This window comes from Drechmeria coniospora, chromosome 02, assembly GCF_001625195.1.
Source record: "Drechmeria coniospora strain ARSEF 6962 chromosome 02, whole genome shotgun sequence".
Lineage (NCBI taxonomy): Eukaryota > Fungi > Ascomycota > Sordariomycetes > Hypocreales > Ophiocordycipitaceae > Drechmeria > Drechmeria coniospora.
Genome location: NC_054390.1, coordinates 8,104,200 through 8,122,664, shown reverse-complemented (window position 1 = coordinate 8,122,664; position 18,465 = coordinate 8,104,200). Strand labels below are relative to the sequence as shown.

Below are 18,465 nucleotides of genomic sequence, written 5' to 3'. Positions count from 1 at the left end.
GGGATTGGAGGGGAGTTGGAGAGGTTGGGCGCTGGCGGCAGTGGCATCTCACCGCAAACGCTCGCTGGCGGCAGTGGTACATCACCGCAGATGCTCGCTGGCGTCCTTGCCCTGGCCTGTTCCGTCGGCGTGGATGCCGCTGGAAGTACTGTAATACTTAGGGTCCCGCTGCGCTGCGCGTCCCCATCCCAAGGTGCGACCCCCACCACCACGGGCGACTCCCCCCGCTAACCATGACCGCCTGAGGAGTCGACGCAAGCGCGGCCTGTTCGATTTCTCAGCAGGCCGTCATTCTTCCCCCGTCAACGACGAGCACGTATCCGTCACAACCTCCGCGTGCCACCGGTGAGCCCAGGCCTCTCCATCAGACACACTCCTCGCCATGGCGCTGTGCCAAAATCGACTGCAGGAGGAACGGTGAGTGGCGTCCGGGTGTCGCCTTCGCACCCGCACCGGCGACGAGACGGCACGGTTGACCATTCTCCAGCAAGCAGTGGCGGCGCGACCACCCGTTTGGCTTCTACGCGAAGCCCGCGCGGACCAAGGAGGGCGTCCTGGATCTGAAGAACTGGGAGTGCGGCATCCCCGGCAAGGACAAGACTATCTGGGAGGGTGGCCTCTTCAAGCTCAACATTATTTTCCCCGATGGTACGTCGAGCCTCCCGCACGCTGCTGACGGACGCGAGGCCTCGCCACTGACCCCGTCACGCAGAGTACCCGACGAAACCACCGAAATGTGAGCCCGGCGTGCCCTGCAACCGCCCTCGGCCCGCGTGGCACCCGGCGACGCGGCGACGCACGACGACTGACGAGTCTCCAGGCAAATTCTTCCCGCCCCTGTTCCACCCCAACGTCTACCCGTCCGGCACCGTGTGCCTGTCCATCCTCAACGAGGAGGAGGCGTGGAAGCCGGCCATCACGGTGAAGCAAATCCTCCTCGGCATCCAGGACCTGCTCAACGACCCGAACCCCGAGTCGCCGGCCCAGGCCGAAGCCTACAACCTCTTCAAGCGAGACCGAGCCGAGTACGAGAAGAGGGTGAAACGAGTGGTTCGCGACAACCCCGCCCCGTGATCGGTTTCCGACCCTTTACCCGTTGATGGACGGCATCGAGGCGTGGCTAGAGCAGGCCTTGGGGAGGAATACCAGGCTCGTGCAGCATGACGGGTCATACTCGACGCCTCGTGGACTGTGCGGACGTGGGAAGACGGCACGACGACACGGCATTGATACGACCGATGGCGCAAAAGAAGAGTAAAAGGGTCGGACCGAGGGCAGAAGGGTTCCTGACGCGACCGAGCTTGGTTGCTTTTTTTTTTTTTTTTTTAGCCATTGTTCCCTTCAAGCTCAGCATGGCGGCAGGCCCCGAACCGGATCGACTTGCTCGTGTGAAGACTTTGCGACGAACCCACGGACGAGAGACGCGGCTGCTCGGCAGGGGATGGGAGGATGAGGGCGATGGATGGCACCACAAGGTCGAGCTGCCAGCACCCGACAATTCCCACGGGGACCGAGCAGCCTACGTTGAGCTGAGCTACATGGTCTAGTTGCGCGGCGGACAGGAGAAATGCATCCCCCCACGACGTTGGCGGTTGATGCCCATCTTGGTGCTGCGCGAAATCTACGTATTGCATGAACGACGTCCCGGAACGCACACTTGTCATATCTGCCGTCCACCGCCACCGTGCCGAGGTGCATTGATGAGATCCATTGTGCTTTTCCGTAGCAACGGAAGCTTGGCGGTAGTTGAAGGTGTAACTTACAGTACTGAGAATGCATGCTGCCATAGGCTGCAGCGGGCCCGCCTGACGAGCAACGCACAAGCAACCTACTAATTTATTCTGTACAGTACTCTGTACAGTACTCAGTACAGTACTCCGTACAGTACTCCGTACTTGGGTAGTATTATTACCGTAAGTAAGTAAAATACAGTGGTGTCGATGGATTGGTCAGCGAACGGCTACTTTGTGCTCGTACTGGTGCCACTGATACAGACGGCTAGGGCATAAGTATACTTGCAGTGTAAATGTACGGAGTAGTGGAGGCCTAGTACTGTACAGTAGGGTCACCAGCTTCTCTGCTGCTTTGGTCGTTTGCTATTCACAGTTGTTCTCCTCGGCAACCTGGACAGTATGTACGACAAGTCCGTCGAGGAAATATGTAACATCCATACAGAGATGAATCACAAATGAAGCAACCGCCGAGCTTTTCGTACAAACTATGCTATGTACATGTGGATTGCAAGTACTTGCATGTCCAAGAACACGGATAGATGGCACCCAGTTAGAATGAGCTTGTTTGGGTGCTAGCACCAAGAGCGCTGACCGGCCAAGGGACTGTAGGTGATGGCTCGCCGTATGTAGCGTGCATCTGATGCCCCTCTTGCGAGGAAAAAGAACCCGAGCCTTGCACTCCGAGGCCTAGGCACGTGGAACGTGTCGCTGGACATGGCATCTCTCGTGTAATATTGTTCATTTCAAGGAGGAGATGGGCAGAAACGCAGGTGTTGTTCATCCAGGGGGTGACTTGCCTCCAGGTGCGCATGTATTCCGGATGCTAAACACTTGATGCATAAACGAAGTACTCCGTACTCTGTACTTTCTTACTTGCTCTATACTTTCAGTGAGTTCATAATACTTTACGGAGCACAAAGTCGTACAGCACTGTGCTGGGTACACGCTTGCGTCAATAGTAATTACATGTCTACTACCTTTACCTAGTAGGCACTGTACTAGGTAAGTATGTACAATAAGTACTGTACTTACATAGCCGTGGAAGTCGGCATAACCACCCGCACTGTAACCCCGTTATCAGCACCGTACCTTTTCAAGTACTTGCACACCTACTTGTACAGCAAGTAGTGCGACAGAAGAGGTACGTGCAAGTACTTAGCATGAATGACCAGGCCCTTCATTGTTTCGGCACTCTCCGGCATGTGTCAAGGGACTCTGCAGTAAGTACTACGTCGTCTCCATCGTCGCACTGAATGCCCGGCATCAAACTTTCCCATCCCTCACTTGAACGACGTGTGGAAATAACCATTCGGTTCATGAATTCGACTGGGAAGCCTTTGCAGATTGTTGCATGTACAAATATACTGGATCGCATCGCATGAACACTGATGCCTCCTACGCCAGGAACCTGTACGTACTGTAGTACTGTGGCACGTACGCTTGACTCTGCGCACCTAAGTACATGTACATGTACATGCACGGAGCGTTACCGGCAGCCGTTCAGCCAAGTACTCCGTACCGATTGTACCAAAGGAGCTTCCCAGCCGGGCCGTCGGTACTGGCTGTACAGCACTTTAATAGTTGCACTCCGTATACTGCAAGTACATGCATGTACACCTACAAGCCTTCGACTGCCGCCACCAATGACTCCGCGTCGCCGCCGAGGTCGGCCGCTTTTAGAAGCCTGGCTTTTTGGCTTCCTACAGTGGTGCGAACGCTGCCACGCTTATCAGGAGCTAGGAGGTTTTTGCTATCGCACCCGCGCCGATTTCCTTGACTCGTGGCCCTTTTCGATGCATTTTTGTCCCAGCTGTCGGCTCCGACAACCTCTCCTCCTCCATTCCGGCCCTGCATCGACCTCTCTACCGTTCACGCTTCACCGAATTGGCCTTTGAGCACCACCGCCGCCATGTGTGGAATCTTTGCCTGCTATCGGTGAGTGGTGCTGACCGAACCCTCGACGACGGGGGAAAATTTTGGAGGGGTCGTCCGATCGGCCGACACCCCGCCACGGCGAGCCTTGGTGACGAGGGTCGAACTGACTGACCGTGGCCCAGTCATCCGGACGTCCAGAAATTCAAGCCCACGGCGCTTAAGCTGTCGAAACAGTAGGTGCTCCCTGCTTCATCGATCACGAGGGTGCACGGATTGACCCAGAGTTTGCAGAATTCGACACCGTGGCCCTGACTGGAGTGAGTGTTGCCTCCGTGTCGGTCGAGGTCGAATACCGCCGTCGATGCTAACGAACCGTTCCCTCGCCTCCAGGCGGAAGCATCATCAGCAACAACACGAGTAGGTCCATCGGCCGCCGAAAGACGTCGAGCCGCCTTCCGTCGCTAACCTCGGCGGCAGTTCTTTGCCATGAGCGGCTCAGCATCGTTGGTGTCGGTCCGTACTGACCTCCTCCTCCTCCTCCTGCCTGCCGCCGGCACGACCGCTGACGAGCCTCGCCAGACTCGGGCGCCCAGCCCCTGACCAACGCCGACGAGTCGCTCGTGCTCGCCGTCAACGGTGAAATCTACAACCACCGTCACATCCGAAAGCACCTCAAGGAAAAGTACCACTTCAAGACGCACTCGGATTGCGAGGTCATCATCCCGCTGGTTCGTCTCCCCCGCATGCACGCCCTGCCACGCCACGGCCACCCCTGCCCCTTCGCCTACCCTGCCCGCCGGGGAGGCTGAGGAGGAGGGCCGAGGCGGACGAGGTGGAGAGTCGCTCGCTCACGTTGCCGACGAATCGCAGTACACGGAATTCGACGTCGACGCGCCGAGCCACCTCGACGGCATGTTCTCCTTTGTCCTGTACGACAAGACGCAGGACCGCGTCATCGCCGCCCGCGACCCCATTGGCGTCACCACCTTTTACCAGGGCTGGTCGTGGAAGGAGCCGGGCACCATCTACTTTGCCTCGGAGCTCAAGTGCCTGCACTCGGTCTGCGACAAGATCGTGGCCTTTCCCCCGGGCCACGTCTACGACTCCAAGACGGGACAGACGACGCGCTACTTCAAGCCGAGCTGGTGGGACCCGACGCAGGTGCCCTCGACGCCGCTCAACCTCCAGTCGATCCGTCAGGCGCTCGAGAAGTCGGTGCGGAAGCGGCTCATGGCCGAGGTGCCCTACGGCGTCCTGCTGTCGGGCGGTCTCGACTCGAGCCTCGTCGCCGCCATCGCCCAGCGCGAGACGCTTCGCCTGAAGCAGCAGGCGCTCGAGGCCAACCGGAGCGCCGCCCGGGCCGCCGACGAGGATCGCGGCGAGGGCCTCGTCGGCATCGACGACGACAACAACCTCGAGACGGTGACGTACCTGCCCCAGCTCAACTCCTTCTCCATCGGCCTGCCCGGGTCGCCCGACAACGTGGCGGCCCTGGAGGTGGCCAAGTTCCTCGGCACCAAGCACCACGTCATGACCTTTACCATCGAGGACGGCCTCAACGCGCTGTCGGACGTCATCTACCACCTCGAGACGTACGACGTGACGACGATCCGCGCCTCGACGCCCATGTACCTCCTCTCGCGCAAGATCAAGGCCATGGGCGTCAAGATGGTGCTGAGCGGCGAGGGCAGCGACGAGATCTTTGGCGGCTACCTCTACTTCCACGCCGCGCCCGACAAGAATTCGTTTCACGAGGAGACGGTGCGACGGGTGAAGAACCTGCATCTCGCCGACTGCCTGCGCGCCAACAAGTCGACGTCGGCCTGGGGTCTCGAGGCCCGCGTTCCCTTTCTCGACAAGGAGGTGAGTGGTCTCTTTCCTTTCCCCCGACTCCTTGTCCCCCGACTCCTTGTCCCCCGACTCCTTGTCCCCCGACTCCTCCTTATCCCTCGACTCCTTGTCCCCCGACTCCTTGTCCCCCGACTCCTCCTTATCCCTCGACTCCTTGTCCCCCGACTCCTCCTCCCCGACTCCTCCCCCCCGACTCCTCGCCTTTGTCTCGTCACCGTCACGTCGCTGACCGCGTCGACGCACCAGTTCCTCGAGACGTGCATGGCCATCGACCCGCAGGAGAAAATGATTACAAAGGAGAGGATGGAAAAGTACATCCTTCGCAAGGCCTTTGACACCACCGACGAGCCGGACAACAAGCCGTACCTGCCCGAGTCGATCCTGTGGAGGCAAAAGGAGCAGTTCTCCGACGGCGTCGGCTACGGATGGATCGACGCCCTCAAGGACCACGCCGACCTGCACGTGACGGACGAGATGATGGCCAACCCGAAGCCGGAGTGGGGGACCGACGTGCCCGACACCAAGGAGGCCTACTGGTACCGCCTGATGTTTGACGAGCACTTCCCTCCGTCGTGCGCCTCCACCGTCATGCGTTGGGCGCCGACGTGGTCCCGACAGACGGACCCGAGCGGCCGGTTTGTCCCCCCCGCAGCGGATGCCTTTGACGGCACCGAGGCTGACGCGTTGATCGATGCAGGGCCATTTCCACCCACGTCGCCAAGTACGACGCCGCCGCCTGAGCCGAGGCGAACGAGGACGAGCGTAGGCGTGCCTGCCTCCGTTCCAGCCCCTGATCTTTTTGCGTTGCACGATCAAACCATCCACACTGCCGATCTTGTTTCTTTCGTTGACGGCGTCCTTTGCGTACCACGATGTTGGCGGCGGATATATAGAATGGACATGTTCGAAACGTGCCGTGTCCACAGCGTGCGTCGGACCCTTTGACACGCATCTTCTTCCACCGTGACGAGCAAACGCGCACGCACTCGAGCACGCACCCGAGCACGATGCATTCGACGAGAGACTCTGGAACGGCAGCGTGCGCCTTTGCCAGTCCCGTCCTGACGCGGCCGTGCCGATCGGCTCGTTGCTTCTTCCCGCATGGGAGACACGGCGGCAGCGTGAACCGTCCCGACGACCAACGCACATGGCAGGGAGAAAATCGGTGGCCGGCTCGCTGCGTGGGACATGGTTTGATGGCCCACGGAAGGGGGTCATGAGAGCACAGGCACCGTCACCAGGGCTCCTTCGCACGCCACCACCTCGCGAGGACGATGATGGCTTCGTCCGTGTGCCGACGAGCCAACATCCGCGGCTTCGAGCCTCGGTTTGCGTCCCCACCGACTTGAGGGGACGGAAAGGGGGCACCACCGTACAGTGTTCGTGACGGCACTACGCGAAGCCGGCGGCTGACCACGTGAGCGCTTTCGATTTGATCCATCCAGTGAGGCTGCTCTTTTGGTGGAGCGGCTGGGGACGAGGAGTCGTGAGCGAGGCACGCCGGACGGGTGATTGGTACCTGAGACTGCTATAATTTAGTGCTATGGATTCGCGTATCAGCCGACACGTAGCAGCGACGGAGGTACCGGTACCTTCTACGCGGTGCCGCCACGCGACGGCACAGCACCGCCGCGCGGTACCGGTACCACGGCTGGTGGATGCCCCCCCAACACAACGAGAGGCCGTCAGCCAATCGATGACCCGTGCCAAAACATTTCCCTCCTCGCTTCCCTCGAACCCCCAAAGCTTCGTGGGCTAAAACTCTCACTCCTGCACATCACCGATCGATCCCTCGCCGCAGAAGCTCGCACGTTCGTCTCCAAGTCATCCAAGATGTCTATCCCCGCCTTCGCCGACATTGCCAAGCCGGCCAACGATGTAGGTCCTGTCCTTCCCTCACCACCGTCGGACCGGAGAGGACAGACTTTGGTCAAGCAAAGGGGCACGGCTGGTGTGCCGTCAAGCTCGACCGCCTGCTCTGCCGTGATGCCTACTCCCTCCTCTCCTCTCCCCTCCTCTCCTCTCCCTCCTCACTTTCTCCTCCCTTCTCCTGACCGCCTCTCGCTCCCTCACGCCCCGTGTGATGGCGTGTGTGCCTTTGCTGACGGTGTTTGCTCGTCACGATAGCTCCTCAACAAGGACTTCTACCACCTCTCGGCCACGACCTTTGAGTTCAAGGACACGGCTCCCAATGGCGTTGCCTTCAAGGTGACGGGCAAGTCGAGCCACGAAAAGGCCACCTCCGCCGCCGTGAGTGCATCCCGGACCCCGTGCCGCTCGGCACCCTCGACCGACACCGACACGGTGGTGCACGCGAATTCGCCCTGCGTGCGGCCGCCGCTGCGTGGCCTCCTGCTGCCGACGAAAGTTGCCCGTGCTGACGTCGAGTGCTCGCCCAGATTGAGGGAAAATACACCGACAAGCCCACCGGTACAGCCCCCACTCGACCCCCCCGGCCTCGTCGCCCGCCCAGCGGTGGTCGACGGCCGGCGGCCAGCAAGCCGTCCGAGCTCTCCCTTTGCGTGTCGCGGATCCACGGTCGACGTGCCGGTTGGCCGCTCGACTTTGCCGCCTTGATTGACCCCGGCCACGCGCACTTGCTAATGTGGTACCGTCGCACAGGTCTGACCCTCACCCAAACGTGGAACACGGCCAACGCCCTGGACACGAAGCTCGAGGTCAACGACTCGCTCGCCAAGGGCCTCAAGCTCGAGGGTCTCTTCAACTTCCTGCCGGCCACGGCGGCCAAGGGCGCCAAGTTCAACATGATGTTCAAGCAGCCCGGCTTCCACGGCCGTGCCTTCTTCGACCTGCTCAAGGGCCCCACGGCCCACGTCGACGCCGTCGTCGGCCACGAGGGTTTCCTCGCCGGCGCTAGCGCCGGTTACGACGTCAACAAGGCCGCCGTCACGGCCTACAGCGCCGCCGTCGGCTACACGGCCCCGCAGTACAGCGCCGCCGTCACGGCGACGGACAACCTGAGCGTCTTCGCCGCCTCGTACTACCACAAGGTCAACAGCCAGGTCGAGGCCGGCGCCAAGGCGACGTGGAACTCCAAGACGGGCAACACGGTCGGCCTCGAGGTCGCCAGCAAGTACCGCATCGACCCCGTCTCCTTTGCCAAGGTTTGTCATCGTCGTCGTCCTCCTCGCCTTGCACTCCTCCTCGCGGGAAGGGTTCCCGACGGTCGCTGACTCGGCGCTCCCCTACAGGTCAAGATCAACGACCGCGGCATCGCCGCCCTTGCCTACAACGTTCTCCTCCGCGAGGGCGTCACCCTCGGCCTCGGCGGCTCCTTTGATACCCAGAAGCTCGACCAGGCCACCCACAAGGTACGTTGCCGATGCGCCGACGCGCGCCGTGCATGGATGCTGACGCGGACCTTGCAGCTCGGCGCCAGCTTCACCTTTGAGGGTTAAGTGGCTTCACGCCGCTCGACGCAAGCCAGGAACTCGTCACCCGGCTGGCTGGAATGCCGTCTCCCCAGCGTTTCTGCTCGCGGGCCGTTGCCTGTAACACGTACAAGACTTTTTAGCATTGGGGTAGACTATCCTGTATCTAGTAGGTGTATGAAAATGCATGAGACGTTCATCTTTCCCTCTACGATGCTGCCCCAGTGTCTCCTGTTCCGGTACCGTGACTTGTGATAATATACACACACGTATGCTACATGCCACGCGCAACCAGCGGCGAGGAAGAGATGGTCCAGCCGGTGTAGGATGTGCATGCCTCGCGTAGCATCACGAGCCAGCGACGACGCAAATTTCTCCATCGCGCCTGATATGGTACGGGCCCCTGTCGGCCGAGCTATGGCCGCTCCGTTTTTCGCCTTCCCCAACGGACAAACTGCAGGTACACCAAGGGGGCGAGAAAGGTGGCGCCGAGGATGCCGGCGACGATGAGGAAGTGGCCAGCCAGGCTCGTCTGGGGTTCGAACTCGACGTCGTCGTCGCCGACGGCTCGACGCTGTCGCTGCCAGCGGCGGCGATCCTCGCGCTGATGGGTGCGCGCGTGGGATTGCTCATCGAAATGAGGCGGCGGTGGAGGCGCATCGTGAGGGCGAAAGGGGCTTTGGGCGTGCGACCAGGGGTTGGCGTGGGCGGACGAGGACGAGGAGGCAGAGCTGGTGGATTCCTCATGGGCGCGACGCCGCGTTTCCTCGTGGGCACCCCATCCGCCGTTGCGGTAGAAGCTGGGCGGTGGACCACGGAAGGAGGTGCGTCGACGGCTGAGACCAGACGGGGGACGTCCGCCTGCGTGGTGGGTCGAGCTGGTGCTCGCGTACGAGCCCCGATGGGAGGAGGCGTGATGGTGATGAAGGTGGTGCTGGTGTTGATGCAGACGCAGCACGTCGCGGTCGTAGGCGGCGCGGCGCGGGGGATCCGACAGCACCGTGTACGACTCGGACAGAAGGGCGAAGACATCACCAGCTCGGGGGCCGGTAGGGTTGGCATCGGGATGGTGGGTTTTCGAGAGGGCGTAAAAGGACCTACGACGAGACGAAGCAAGAGAGGTCAGTGGTCAGGCGCTTTCATCACACGTGAACGGCGATCATTAGAGATTCTCGAGGGATCGACAATATCTGTCACCCACCGAGCTGACAGGGATGAGCGGAGAGATGGGAGCTCACCGTTTGATCTCGGCCGGCGAGGCATCGTGTCGCACATTCAGTCTTTCATAGTGGTTCTGTGTTGCCTCGACACCGTTGAATCGTGACGCGTGGAATCGACGACGGCGTGGGTGCAGCGGAAAGGACGACACATATAACAATGACCGTCTCAACATCGAAGTCGTCGACGGTCCCTGAGGCAGGACGCTGACAAGGGCCGACGCGGCGGGGAGGGGAGGATGGAGCGGCATGCCTCGTGAGACCTCATCGCGAGCCCTCCGCTTGACGAGCGCCGAGCTTGTGGTCGCCGTTGGTTGGGGATGGCAAAAGAGCGAGCGGTAGTTGGTGGAGGAGAGTCAACGTGAGAGCGTTGTCGGAGTTGATGAGCTTTAGGTGTGGTGGGGCTGCCTGAGGACGCAGCCGATCAAGGAGGGGTTCCAGGTGGGATGGTACTTGCAAGTACTGGTACACTTACTTACAGTGTATATGGACTTATATGTGCAAATGCACATAGTGAGTGTCATGCACCTATACTGTACATGTAAGTAATAGGTGCACGGAGTAATAGTAAGTGCGATCCCATCATCAGACAGACGTCTACATATTTCGACCTCGACAAGACAACTCACTATCATCCAGGAACCAAAGGGAACAAACGTGTGCCGGTGTCACGATTCATCTGCATCATATGCGTAACTCGATAGTCTGCAGCGCGGCGCATTCGCCCCTCCGCCCACAGACGCCATCTAGCAAGTATGTCATGCATTGCTCGAGCGGATACGCAGCATCCGCATGCGTGCCACCTCCCCCCCCGGGCGCCGTGCTCGCGAAAAAAAGGAAGAAAAATATGGATGCGTGCGGCTGCAAGGACTCCTCTTGTTATCACTTCGGCCTCTTGAGCGGATGCGCCTCCGTGTTGAGCACCCACTCGTCGAGGTTGATGGTGCTCTCGTCGTCGAAAATGAGGTAGAAATACTTGGTCGTCTCGGCCAGCCAAAACGTCTGTCGACATGTCAGTCACGCACCAAGGCTCGGCGGGCGGGCCAAGGAACATTAAAAAGGCATCAACGGGGGTTCGCGGGGTCTCGGAGATCGGCCGGCTCACCTCCATCGTGTCGGCTTTGGGCCCTGACGGCGTCATGACGTCGTCGATGGACGCAAACGCCAGCTCCGTCTCCGTCTCCCGCACGATGGCCTGCCACATCCTCCAGGCGGCGTCGCGCCACCGCTGTTCGCCGGTGATGCGCCACATGTAGAAGACGCTCTCGATGGCCTCGGGCCGCAGCTGGTACCGCGGATCCCGCACGCGCAGGAAGCCCTCGGGCAGCCCCGCCGCGCGGGCGCCGGCAAAGGCGTGCTCGCCGTACGGGCACGGACCGTCCATCTTGTCGCAGGCGGCGAGCTCGCCGATCTCGGGCATGATGTGGGTCGGGAACGAGTCGTAGGCCCAGACGCAGCCGGCGGCGAGGCGGGAGGCGACGTCGACGTAGTCCTCGCGGTCTAGCAGGCGGCCGGCGAGGCCGTAGGTGCCGCCGAGGAAGCAGGTGAGATGCTGCATCTCCGTGGCGAGCCTCGTCTTGTCGGCCGACCACTCGGCGTTGCCGGCCATGAGGATGTTCTCGTCCTTGGGCGTCATGGGCCGGAAGAGGAGGCTGCGCCGGACCGCGTCGAGCGCCTTGACCGTCATGTCCTCGTACTGACCGTCGAGCCCGCCGAGGAGGGCGTGCATCTTGGGCAGGTACTCGTACATCGAGTCGGAGCCGGCGCCGATGCTGAAGACGTCGCCCGTCACCACCTCGCGGCGGTAGTCCATCATCATGGGCCAGAGGCCGGGGATGCGCGTCGTGTTCTGGGAGCGGTGGAGGAAGCGCTTGATGCGCTCCGTCGCGTCGTAGTACTTGGCGTCGCCCGTCAGCTGGCTGAGCCGCGTGAACTCGAGGGCGAGGGTGCCGCCGGCGGCGCCCGACATGCTCCAGTCGGCCACCTGCTCGCCCGACCTCGCCTTGGCGTAGTCGAGGTAGTGGGGGGGTAGCCTGTTGGGGGTGTCGAAGGCGGCGTAGAGGGCGTCGGCGAGCTCGACGGCCTTGGCCAGCAGCACCGGCTCCCGCGACAGGTCGTGGGCGGCGAGCAGGCCGCCGAGGTAGCGGATCGTCACCTCGAACAGGTTGATGGTCTTGCCGTCCTTGAGCTTGGCCCAGTCGATGACGGCCACCTCCTTGACGGCGAGGGCAAAGTCCTCGCGGAGGTCCATGATCCAGAGCGTGTCGAGCGCGTCGACGAGCTGGGCCGACCAGCCGGAGAAGGTCTGCCTGCCCTTGCCCGAGAGGGGCATCAGCTCGTCCTTGGTCCACGCGTGCTTCTTGTAGGCCTTCCAGCTCTTCTCGAAGGCCTTCTTGACCGCCAGCTTCCTCGCCTTGGCCACCTCGTCGACGCCGTCGCTCCCGGCCCGAGCCTGCACCGTCGGGAACCTTTTCGCCTTGCCGGCGGGCATCGGTATCATCGCCTCGACCGGGTGGAAGACCTGTGCCTGGCTCCAGTCGAAGCTGCTAGGCACGAGCCGGAAATTGCCCACGCGGATGGCAGGGGAACTGGGGGGGCCGAACCTGGTCCACAGGACGACGATGACGCCGAGGAGGGTGACGAGGGTCAGCATGCGGCGCCCGGCCCGGCTCTGAAGTTGATTCAGCATGGCGACGACGAGCGGCCCGGCATCATCTCGCCGCGGCGTTGTCGCGGGGGGAGGGGGGGTAGCAGGAGATGGACGGAGAGAGGAACAGGCCCGGATGGTGGAGGAAGGTAATTAGCGGTTGAGACAGACGGGAACGGATGTAGCGCAAGGGAAGAAAGGACAAGGACTGGGCGGCTGTGGAATTCGTTGATGCGGGTAACGGTGCACTACTCGGAAGCTTGTTATTCATCGAACGAACCTACCAGGTTAGGTTAGTGTAAGTAATAATTCAAGGCATGGAGTACTTGCTCCGATTCCGTAGATGCGCCTGCAGTAAGTAAGTACAGAACTTGAAAGTACTGTACTCCGTAGCTCCAAACACCTTCATCATCAGTACCAAACAGTACTTGTACCTACAGTGAGTTCCAGGTACTCATGTGCGACAGCGTCGGTGTACCCCATACTCTGTCCTGTACAGTACTCCGTACTACTTAAGCAAGTATTAAGTACTTAGTAGCAGATAGGTACTAAGTGGTTACAACTACTTGTAGGAACGTCCAGTAACAGGTACAACCAAGTACACTTGAGCTTTCACTAAGTACGCGGAGTGCTCGGTACAGGCTCAGCAGCATAGGGTTACCCCTACCAAGAGTACATAGACTTACTTGTGCTGGGTACTAAATAGTATTATTATTGCTCCATCTATACCTACTTGGTACGTATGCGTACGGAGTGCCGTGACAGTAATTGCAATAACCACAAGTACTCCGTCGCATAATATTACACCTACTAAGTCCACATTGACTGAGGCGCCCATTTTTTGTGGCTGGTTTGGTGCAACATAAGTACTCCGAATAGGTACTCCGTACTTGTGGTTACTTGTACAGTTACATAAGTACTTACTCCATACAGTACGGAGTACAGTAAGTACAGTACATGTTATCTGTGAGTACTCCGTACTGGTACGAATTAAATATTACATGTACGGAGCACAGAGTACACTGACGAAATAGTACAACTTGTTACACAAAATATACTGTACAAATAGATGCATAAATGCTCGGATTAGGATTAGTCCAAGCAGACCCATAAGGGGCGCAAGGCTTCTTGTCAGAGGCCACTGTGTCCCAGTAGGAAGAACACTGTGCCCAAGCAGGCCTATAGTGAGGAAAACGCTTATTAGAAAAAGGCCACTATAGCCGGAATCTCTTTTGTAGAAATCAAGGCTAATATTTCATTTGTTGAGACGCATGCTCCTATTGACGAACAATGCATAGTGTGACACAACTATACTCCGTATTTATTATTATATTGATGCCCCGTTAACAGGCATATCCTCCTTTGACAGCAACGGAGCAAGTTAGTATTCACAATGATATGCCGACAATTCGTCCACCGTCCACCATTGATGGTGAACCATGTTGAAATGAACTCCATGTACTCCGTGTTGCTCCGTACTCCCCCCATCGCTCGTACGCTACCGACATGGTGCCCAAGTTGCGCTTCTACGTCCACCCACGACAAACTGCACCGAGACACTATGCATCTACGCAAGTTACCGTGCCTGCACACGTGACCGTACGGGACCTTTCGCGCTCGCGCAAGCTGCTTCCCTCGTCCGTCGCCGTTCAGGATGCACCTGCAATCAAACGAGTGTATTAAGCCTAGGCCCGAAATCAAATGTTCGCAGAGGGGCTCGCCCGTGGGAGATCAAGCCTGTTGGCTGTTCTGCTGCGGTCACCATCGTCTTCCCCTTGCCGCGTGGCACGTCTGGCCTGGCAGAAAACGACGGCTGTTCCAGCGAGCGGCTGCTCCCCCTCGGCGGCCGCAAATCATCGCACCTTCGCACCCCGACAACGTCTGCCCTTCCTCGACAGACCGGCCAGCAATCATCTTCGTCCGTCACCGTCCCTCCGTGCCCCGGCCTCGCGCGAGGCATCGTGCGCCGCCTCGCGACCGTCCAGTTGCCTCCGATACGAGGACGCCATGTCCCGGCCGGCCTGCGCCGGTGCCGCCCGATCGCCGCCTCGGACGGCCTCGAGCGAGCCGAGACGGCCCCCCCGCCCATGCCACCGACGAAGCGCACGCATCTCGCCGAATCTCCGCCTCGAGGCGTGCCGCCGTCGACGAGAGCGTGGGCGCCTCGCGGCACCGTGCTCTGCTTCCGGGCGTTCGGCGCGGGGCCGTCGGCATCGCGTCGACATCGTTTTCGCCGTCGCCGTCGCTTCGGCCGAGCGTCAAGATCTAGTCAAGTGGCGTTCGTCGCCTTCGCCGTGTCGTCTCTCATCTCCTCTCGTCGGTGCCGTCAGTCGTAGCCTCCGCCGACCTGGCTGTGAAAGGCCGTGCTGACGCTCTTCTCGTCGTCGTCGTACCGGCGACCGTAGCCGCCGGCCTGCGTCATGCGCCCGTTGCTCTCGACGTACTTCTTGAGCCGATCGCTCTGCGTGTACGTCACCGGCCGCATGCCCGTCACGACGTCGTGGAGGCCGGCGCCGAGGCTCACGCCGCCTTGGCCGACGCCCTTGCCGCCGAGGACGCTCGAGGTGGCGTCGGTGAGCTCCGAGTTGGCGACGCTCTCGCCCGCGACGCTCTCGGCGGCGCGACCGCGCGCCTTGCCGCCGCGGCCGGGCGCCGGCACGCCGGGGAGGCCCGGCCACTGCTCGGCCTGGAAGCTCGAGAACATGGGGGGAAAGGCCGAGTGGAGGGCGGCGCCGCCGCCAAAGGCGGATCCCTGGACGGAGGAGACGTCGTCGGGGATGTAGGACATCATCGAGCCGGCGTCAAAGTCGCGGCCGGGGGCTCCTCCGTTGTGGCGCCCGTTCGGGAAGCCGGTCGACGGCTGCTGCGACTGCTGCTGGTAGCTGTTGTTCTTCTGCCGGTAGCTGACCCTGGGCCGGCCGAACTGCAGCAGGCACGTCTGCAGGTTCGTCAGGGGCCCCTCGACGAAGCACTTGCGGTCCTTGAAGTGGACGAGCAGGCTGTGCCAGAGCTCGTGCTTGGACAGCACCTTGGGGTTGCCGAGGATGACGAGGCCGTACTTGGCGCGCGTGAGCGCCACGTTGAGCCGGCGCGGGTCCGACAGGAAGCCGATGCCCTGGTTCTCGTTGGACCGGACGCACGAGAGGACGATGAAATCCTTCTCGCGGCCCTGGAAGGCGTCGACCGAGGCCACCTCGACCTCCTTGTAGAGCTCCTTCTTGTAGTGGCCCGAGTTCTGCATGGTCGAGACGATGTAGCTCCGCTGCCCCTCGTACGGCGTGATGACGCCAATCTCGCCGGGCTTGACGCCGGCCTTGAAGAAGCGCGTCACCGTCTTCTCGACGTTCGAGGCCTCGGTCCGGTTGAGGTACGACGTCCCGGACGTCGAGATCTCCTCGTGGCCGAGGTTCGACCAGAACATCATGGGCATCTCGGCCACGGGCCAGGGGAAGTCGACGTCCTTGCGGATGCGCTGCTCGTGCGTGATGCCGTTCTGCAGCGCGCCGTCGTAGAACATGTTGGAGGGGAACTCGGACAGGCAGGGGTGCATGCGGTACTGCGTGTTGAGGCGGATGGGCGACAGCTCGAGGTTGATGAGGCGCTCGAAGAGCGACTGGTTGAGGCCGGCCTTGGCCGCCTTCTTGTTCATGATGACGGGGCCGAGCTGCTTGTGGTCGCCGACGAGGACGACCTGCTTGCACCCGAGCACGAGGGGGATGAGGCACTCGGGCTCGGCCGACTGGGTGGATTCGTCGATGAGGACGTTGCGAAACTTCATCTTGGAGAGGCGAGGATCGCCGGCGCCGACGCAGGTGCAGCAGACGACGTCGGCGTTCTGGAGGATCTCGCGCTCGGCGAGCTTGGTGAGTTGCTTGAACTTCTTCTCGTCCTGGCTCGAGAGCTCGCCGACGTCGTTCTTGAGCTGCGACAGCTTGACGAGCTCCGTGTTGTGCTCGGCCATGCGCACCTGTTCGTGCAGGGCGAGGAAGCTGACCGACGACTCGACGTCCTCGCGCGACTTGGCCGTCAGGCGGACGACCTTGAGGCCGGTGCGGTGGATGCGCTCGCAGAGCTGGTCGACGGCGACGTTGGAGGGCGCGCAGACGAGCACCTGGTTGCCCGTGGTGCGGGCGAGGTGGTAGATGATGGTGGCCGACGTCACCGTCTTGCCCGTGCCGGGCGGACCCTGGATGAGGCTGATGGGATTCTGCAGCACCGACTTGATGGCGTCCACCTGGCTCTGGTTGAGGTCCGGGAGGCCCGGGGCGGACCACTTCTTAGGCTGGCTCGCCTTCATGGGCTGCAGCTGCACCTCGTGGCCGAGCAGGACGTGGAAGATGTAGCCCGAGACGCTCATGTCGTCGATGGCAAAGTTCTTCATGGCGAGCTGCATGCGGTCGTACGAGGTGGCCTTCCAGACGTAGTCGGCGGAGAAGTTGTGCGAGAGATCCGTCGGCACGAGCTTTTCGTTGCCCGTCTTGCGCAGCTCGAGGCAGACCTCGTCCGACTGGCTGTTGGGGATCTTGATGACGTAGCCGACGCCTTCCCAGGGGTCGCGGAGCTCGCCGTTGTATCGGAGGCGCATCTCGTCGCCCACGGCGAGCTTGACGTCGCCCGACTCGATCTTTTGCAGGTTGAAGCTCACGAGGTGCTTGTTGTTCAGGCCGTAGTCCCAGCGGACGACGAGCGCATCCTCCGACTGGGCCTCCTTGAGCTTCTTGTCGTAGTCGGATTCCATCTTGACAAGCGGTCCGAAGATGTTCTGGTAGTGGTAAGGGTCCTCGTAGTGGAGGAGGACGGGATCGGGGTCGTCGTCGATGTTGGCCGCCTTCTCGAGGTCGACGAGGGTCGCGTTGACGTTGACCTTCCACATCTCCTCGATCTTGGCCATGGTGTTGGGGGACAGGTGGCGGGCGCGAAGCTGCTCGGCGTCGGACGGCGGGCTCACGAGCCAGGGCAGGAAGGCTCGCTCCTCGATGAGCGGCTCCCACCGCGAAATGTCCCAGTTCATGTCCTTGTTGGACGTGTTGGCGGCACACGGCTGACGGCAGAGCAGGACGACGACGGTGTCGGACTTGGCGGGGATGAAGCCGAGAAGGAAGGCATTCTTGGTGCCGCAGTTGTAGCACTCAAGGACGGTGTCGCCGAGGGCCGACTCGGGGTGAAGCTGCACCTCCTTGTGCCTCGCGCGGACGAGGTGGTTGACGATGTGGGTCGAGGTGCCGTTGCCGCGGGCGCTGCAGAACCACTTGTTGCACGTGAGGCACTTGACGACGCAGGCCGGCGAGTGGATGCCGCAGTAACTGCGAGGCACGCTTAGCTCTCGTCCGAGAGACGACGCGTCGTGCAAAGGGCGGGCGGGCCGTCTCGTCATCAACTTACGCGCAAGCGTGGGCGGGCAGGTGTTTCTTCTCGTCGGCCTCGCGCAGCCGCATGCCCATCATGCCGTCGACGGGGACGCTGCTGAGACTATCATTGTCGTCGTCGTCGAAGGCGTCGGTCTGGTTGTCATCGTCGTTTGCGCGGCGTCGGCGGCCGGCGGCGTCCGAGTTGCCGTACAGCAAGCTCTCGTCGGGGTCGAGGGCCGACAGGTCATCGGCTCCGGCGTTGATGGCGGCGGCCGAGTCGGAGATGAGATGGTTGCCTACATGGGTGAAGGCCCCTTCCATGGTGCTCGGCGTCGAGGGATTTCCTTGCTTGGCCGGCAACGTTTCCTGCCGTGCACGCCTCGTCAGCGATGAGGTCGAGAG

General features: G+C 61.2%; 6 protein-coding genes across 6 annotated transcripts; 3 read left to right on the top strand and 3 right to left on the bottom strand.

The window, feature by feature from the left end:
- Positions 1 to 382: 382 nt before the first annotated feature.
- On the top strand, positions 383 to 1,074 carry DCS_05350 (ubiquitin-conjugating enzyme E2-18 kDa; the record flags this gene model as incomplete). Its single annotated transcript, XM_040802656.1, has 3 exons — positions 383 to 417; positions 488 to 648; positions 713 to 1,074. 3 exons carry the CDS (start codon positions 383 to 385, stop codon positions 1,072 to 1,074), a joined length of 558 nt encoding a protein of 185 aa, XP_040657689.1.
- Positions 1,075 to 3,642: 2,568 nt separating this feature from the next.
- DCS_05349 (asparagine synthetase) lies at positions 3,643 to 8,878 on the top strand (the record flags this gene model as incomplete). Its single annotated transcript, XM_040802655.1, has 12 exons — positions 3,643 to 3,668; positions 3,791 to 3,841; positions 3,900 to 3,925; positions 3,999 to 4,121; positions 4,188 to 4,336; positions 4,413 to 6,386; positions 6,451 to 6,786; positions 6,999 to 7,547; positions 7,587 to 7,709; positions 7,859 to 8,584; positions 8,672 to 8,791; positions 8,849 to 8,878. The coding sequence occupies 12 exons, from the start codon at positions 3,643 to 3,645 to the stop codon at positions 8,876 to 8,878; spliced, it is 4,233 nt and encodes a 1,410-aa protein (XP_040657688.1).
- Positions 8,879 to 9,266: 388 nt separating this feature from the next.
- On the bottom strand, positions 9,267 to 10,319 carry DCS_05348 (uncharacterized protein; the record flags this gene model as incomplete). Its single annotated transcript, XM_040802654.1, has 2 exons — positions 9,267 to 9,948; positions 10,090 to 10,319. The coding sequence occupies 2 exons, from the start codon at positions 10,317 to 10,319 to the stop codon at positions 9,267 to 9,269; spliced, it is 912 nt and encodes a 303-aa protein (XP_040657687.1).
- A 631-nt stretch (positions 10,320 to 10,950) lies between these two features.
- Positions 10,951 to 12,757, bottom strand: DCS_05347 (glycoside hydrolase family 47; the record flags this gene model as incomplete). Its single annotated transcript, XM_040802653.1, has 2 exons — positions 10,951 to 11,070; positions 11,174 to 12,757. 2 exons carry the CDS (start codon positions 12,755 to 12,757, stop codon positions 10,951 to 10,953), a joined length of 1,704 nt encoding a protein of 567 aa, XP_040657686.1.
- A 1,464-nt stretch (positions 12,758 to 14,221) lies between these two features.
- On the top strand, positions 14,222 to 14,984 carry DCS_05346 (uncharacterized protein; the record flags this gene model as incomplete). The annotated part of the gene is made up of 2 exons (XM_040802652.1): positions 14,222 to 14,352; positions 14,405 to 14,984. 2 exons carry the CDS (start codon positions 14,222 to 14,224, stop codon positions 14,982 to 14,984), a joined length of 711 nt encoding a protein of 236 aa, XP_040657685.1.
- Positions 14,985 to 15,041: 57 nt separating this feature from the next.
- Positions 15,042 to 18,384, bottom strand: DCS_05345 (Regulator of nonsense transcripts 1; the record flags this gene model as incomplete). The annotated part of the gene is made up of 2 exons (XM_040802651.1): positions 15,042 to 18,018; positions 18,098 to 18,384. 2 exons carry the CDS (start codon positions 18,382 to 18,384, stop codon positions 15,042 to 15,044), a joined length of 3,264 nt encoding a protein of 1,087 aa, XP_040657684.1.
- Positions 18,385 to 18,465: the final 81 nt, after the last annotated feature.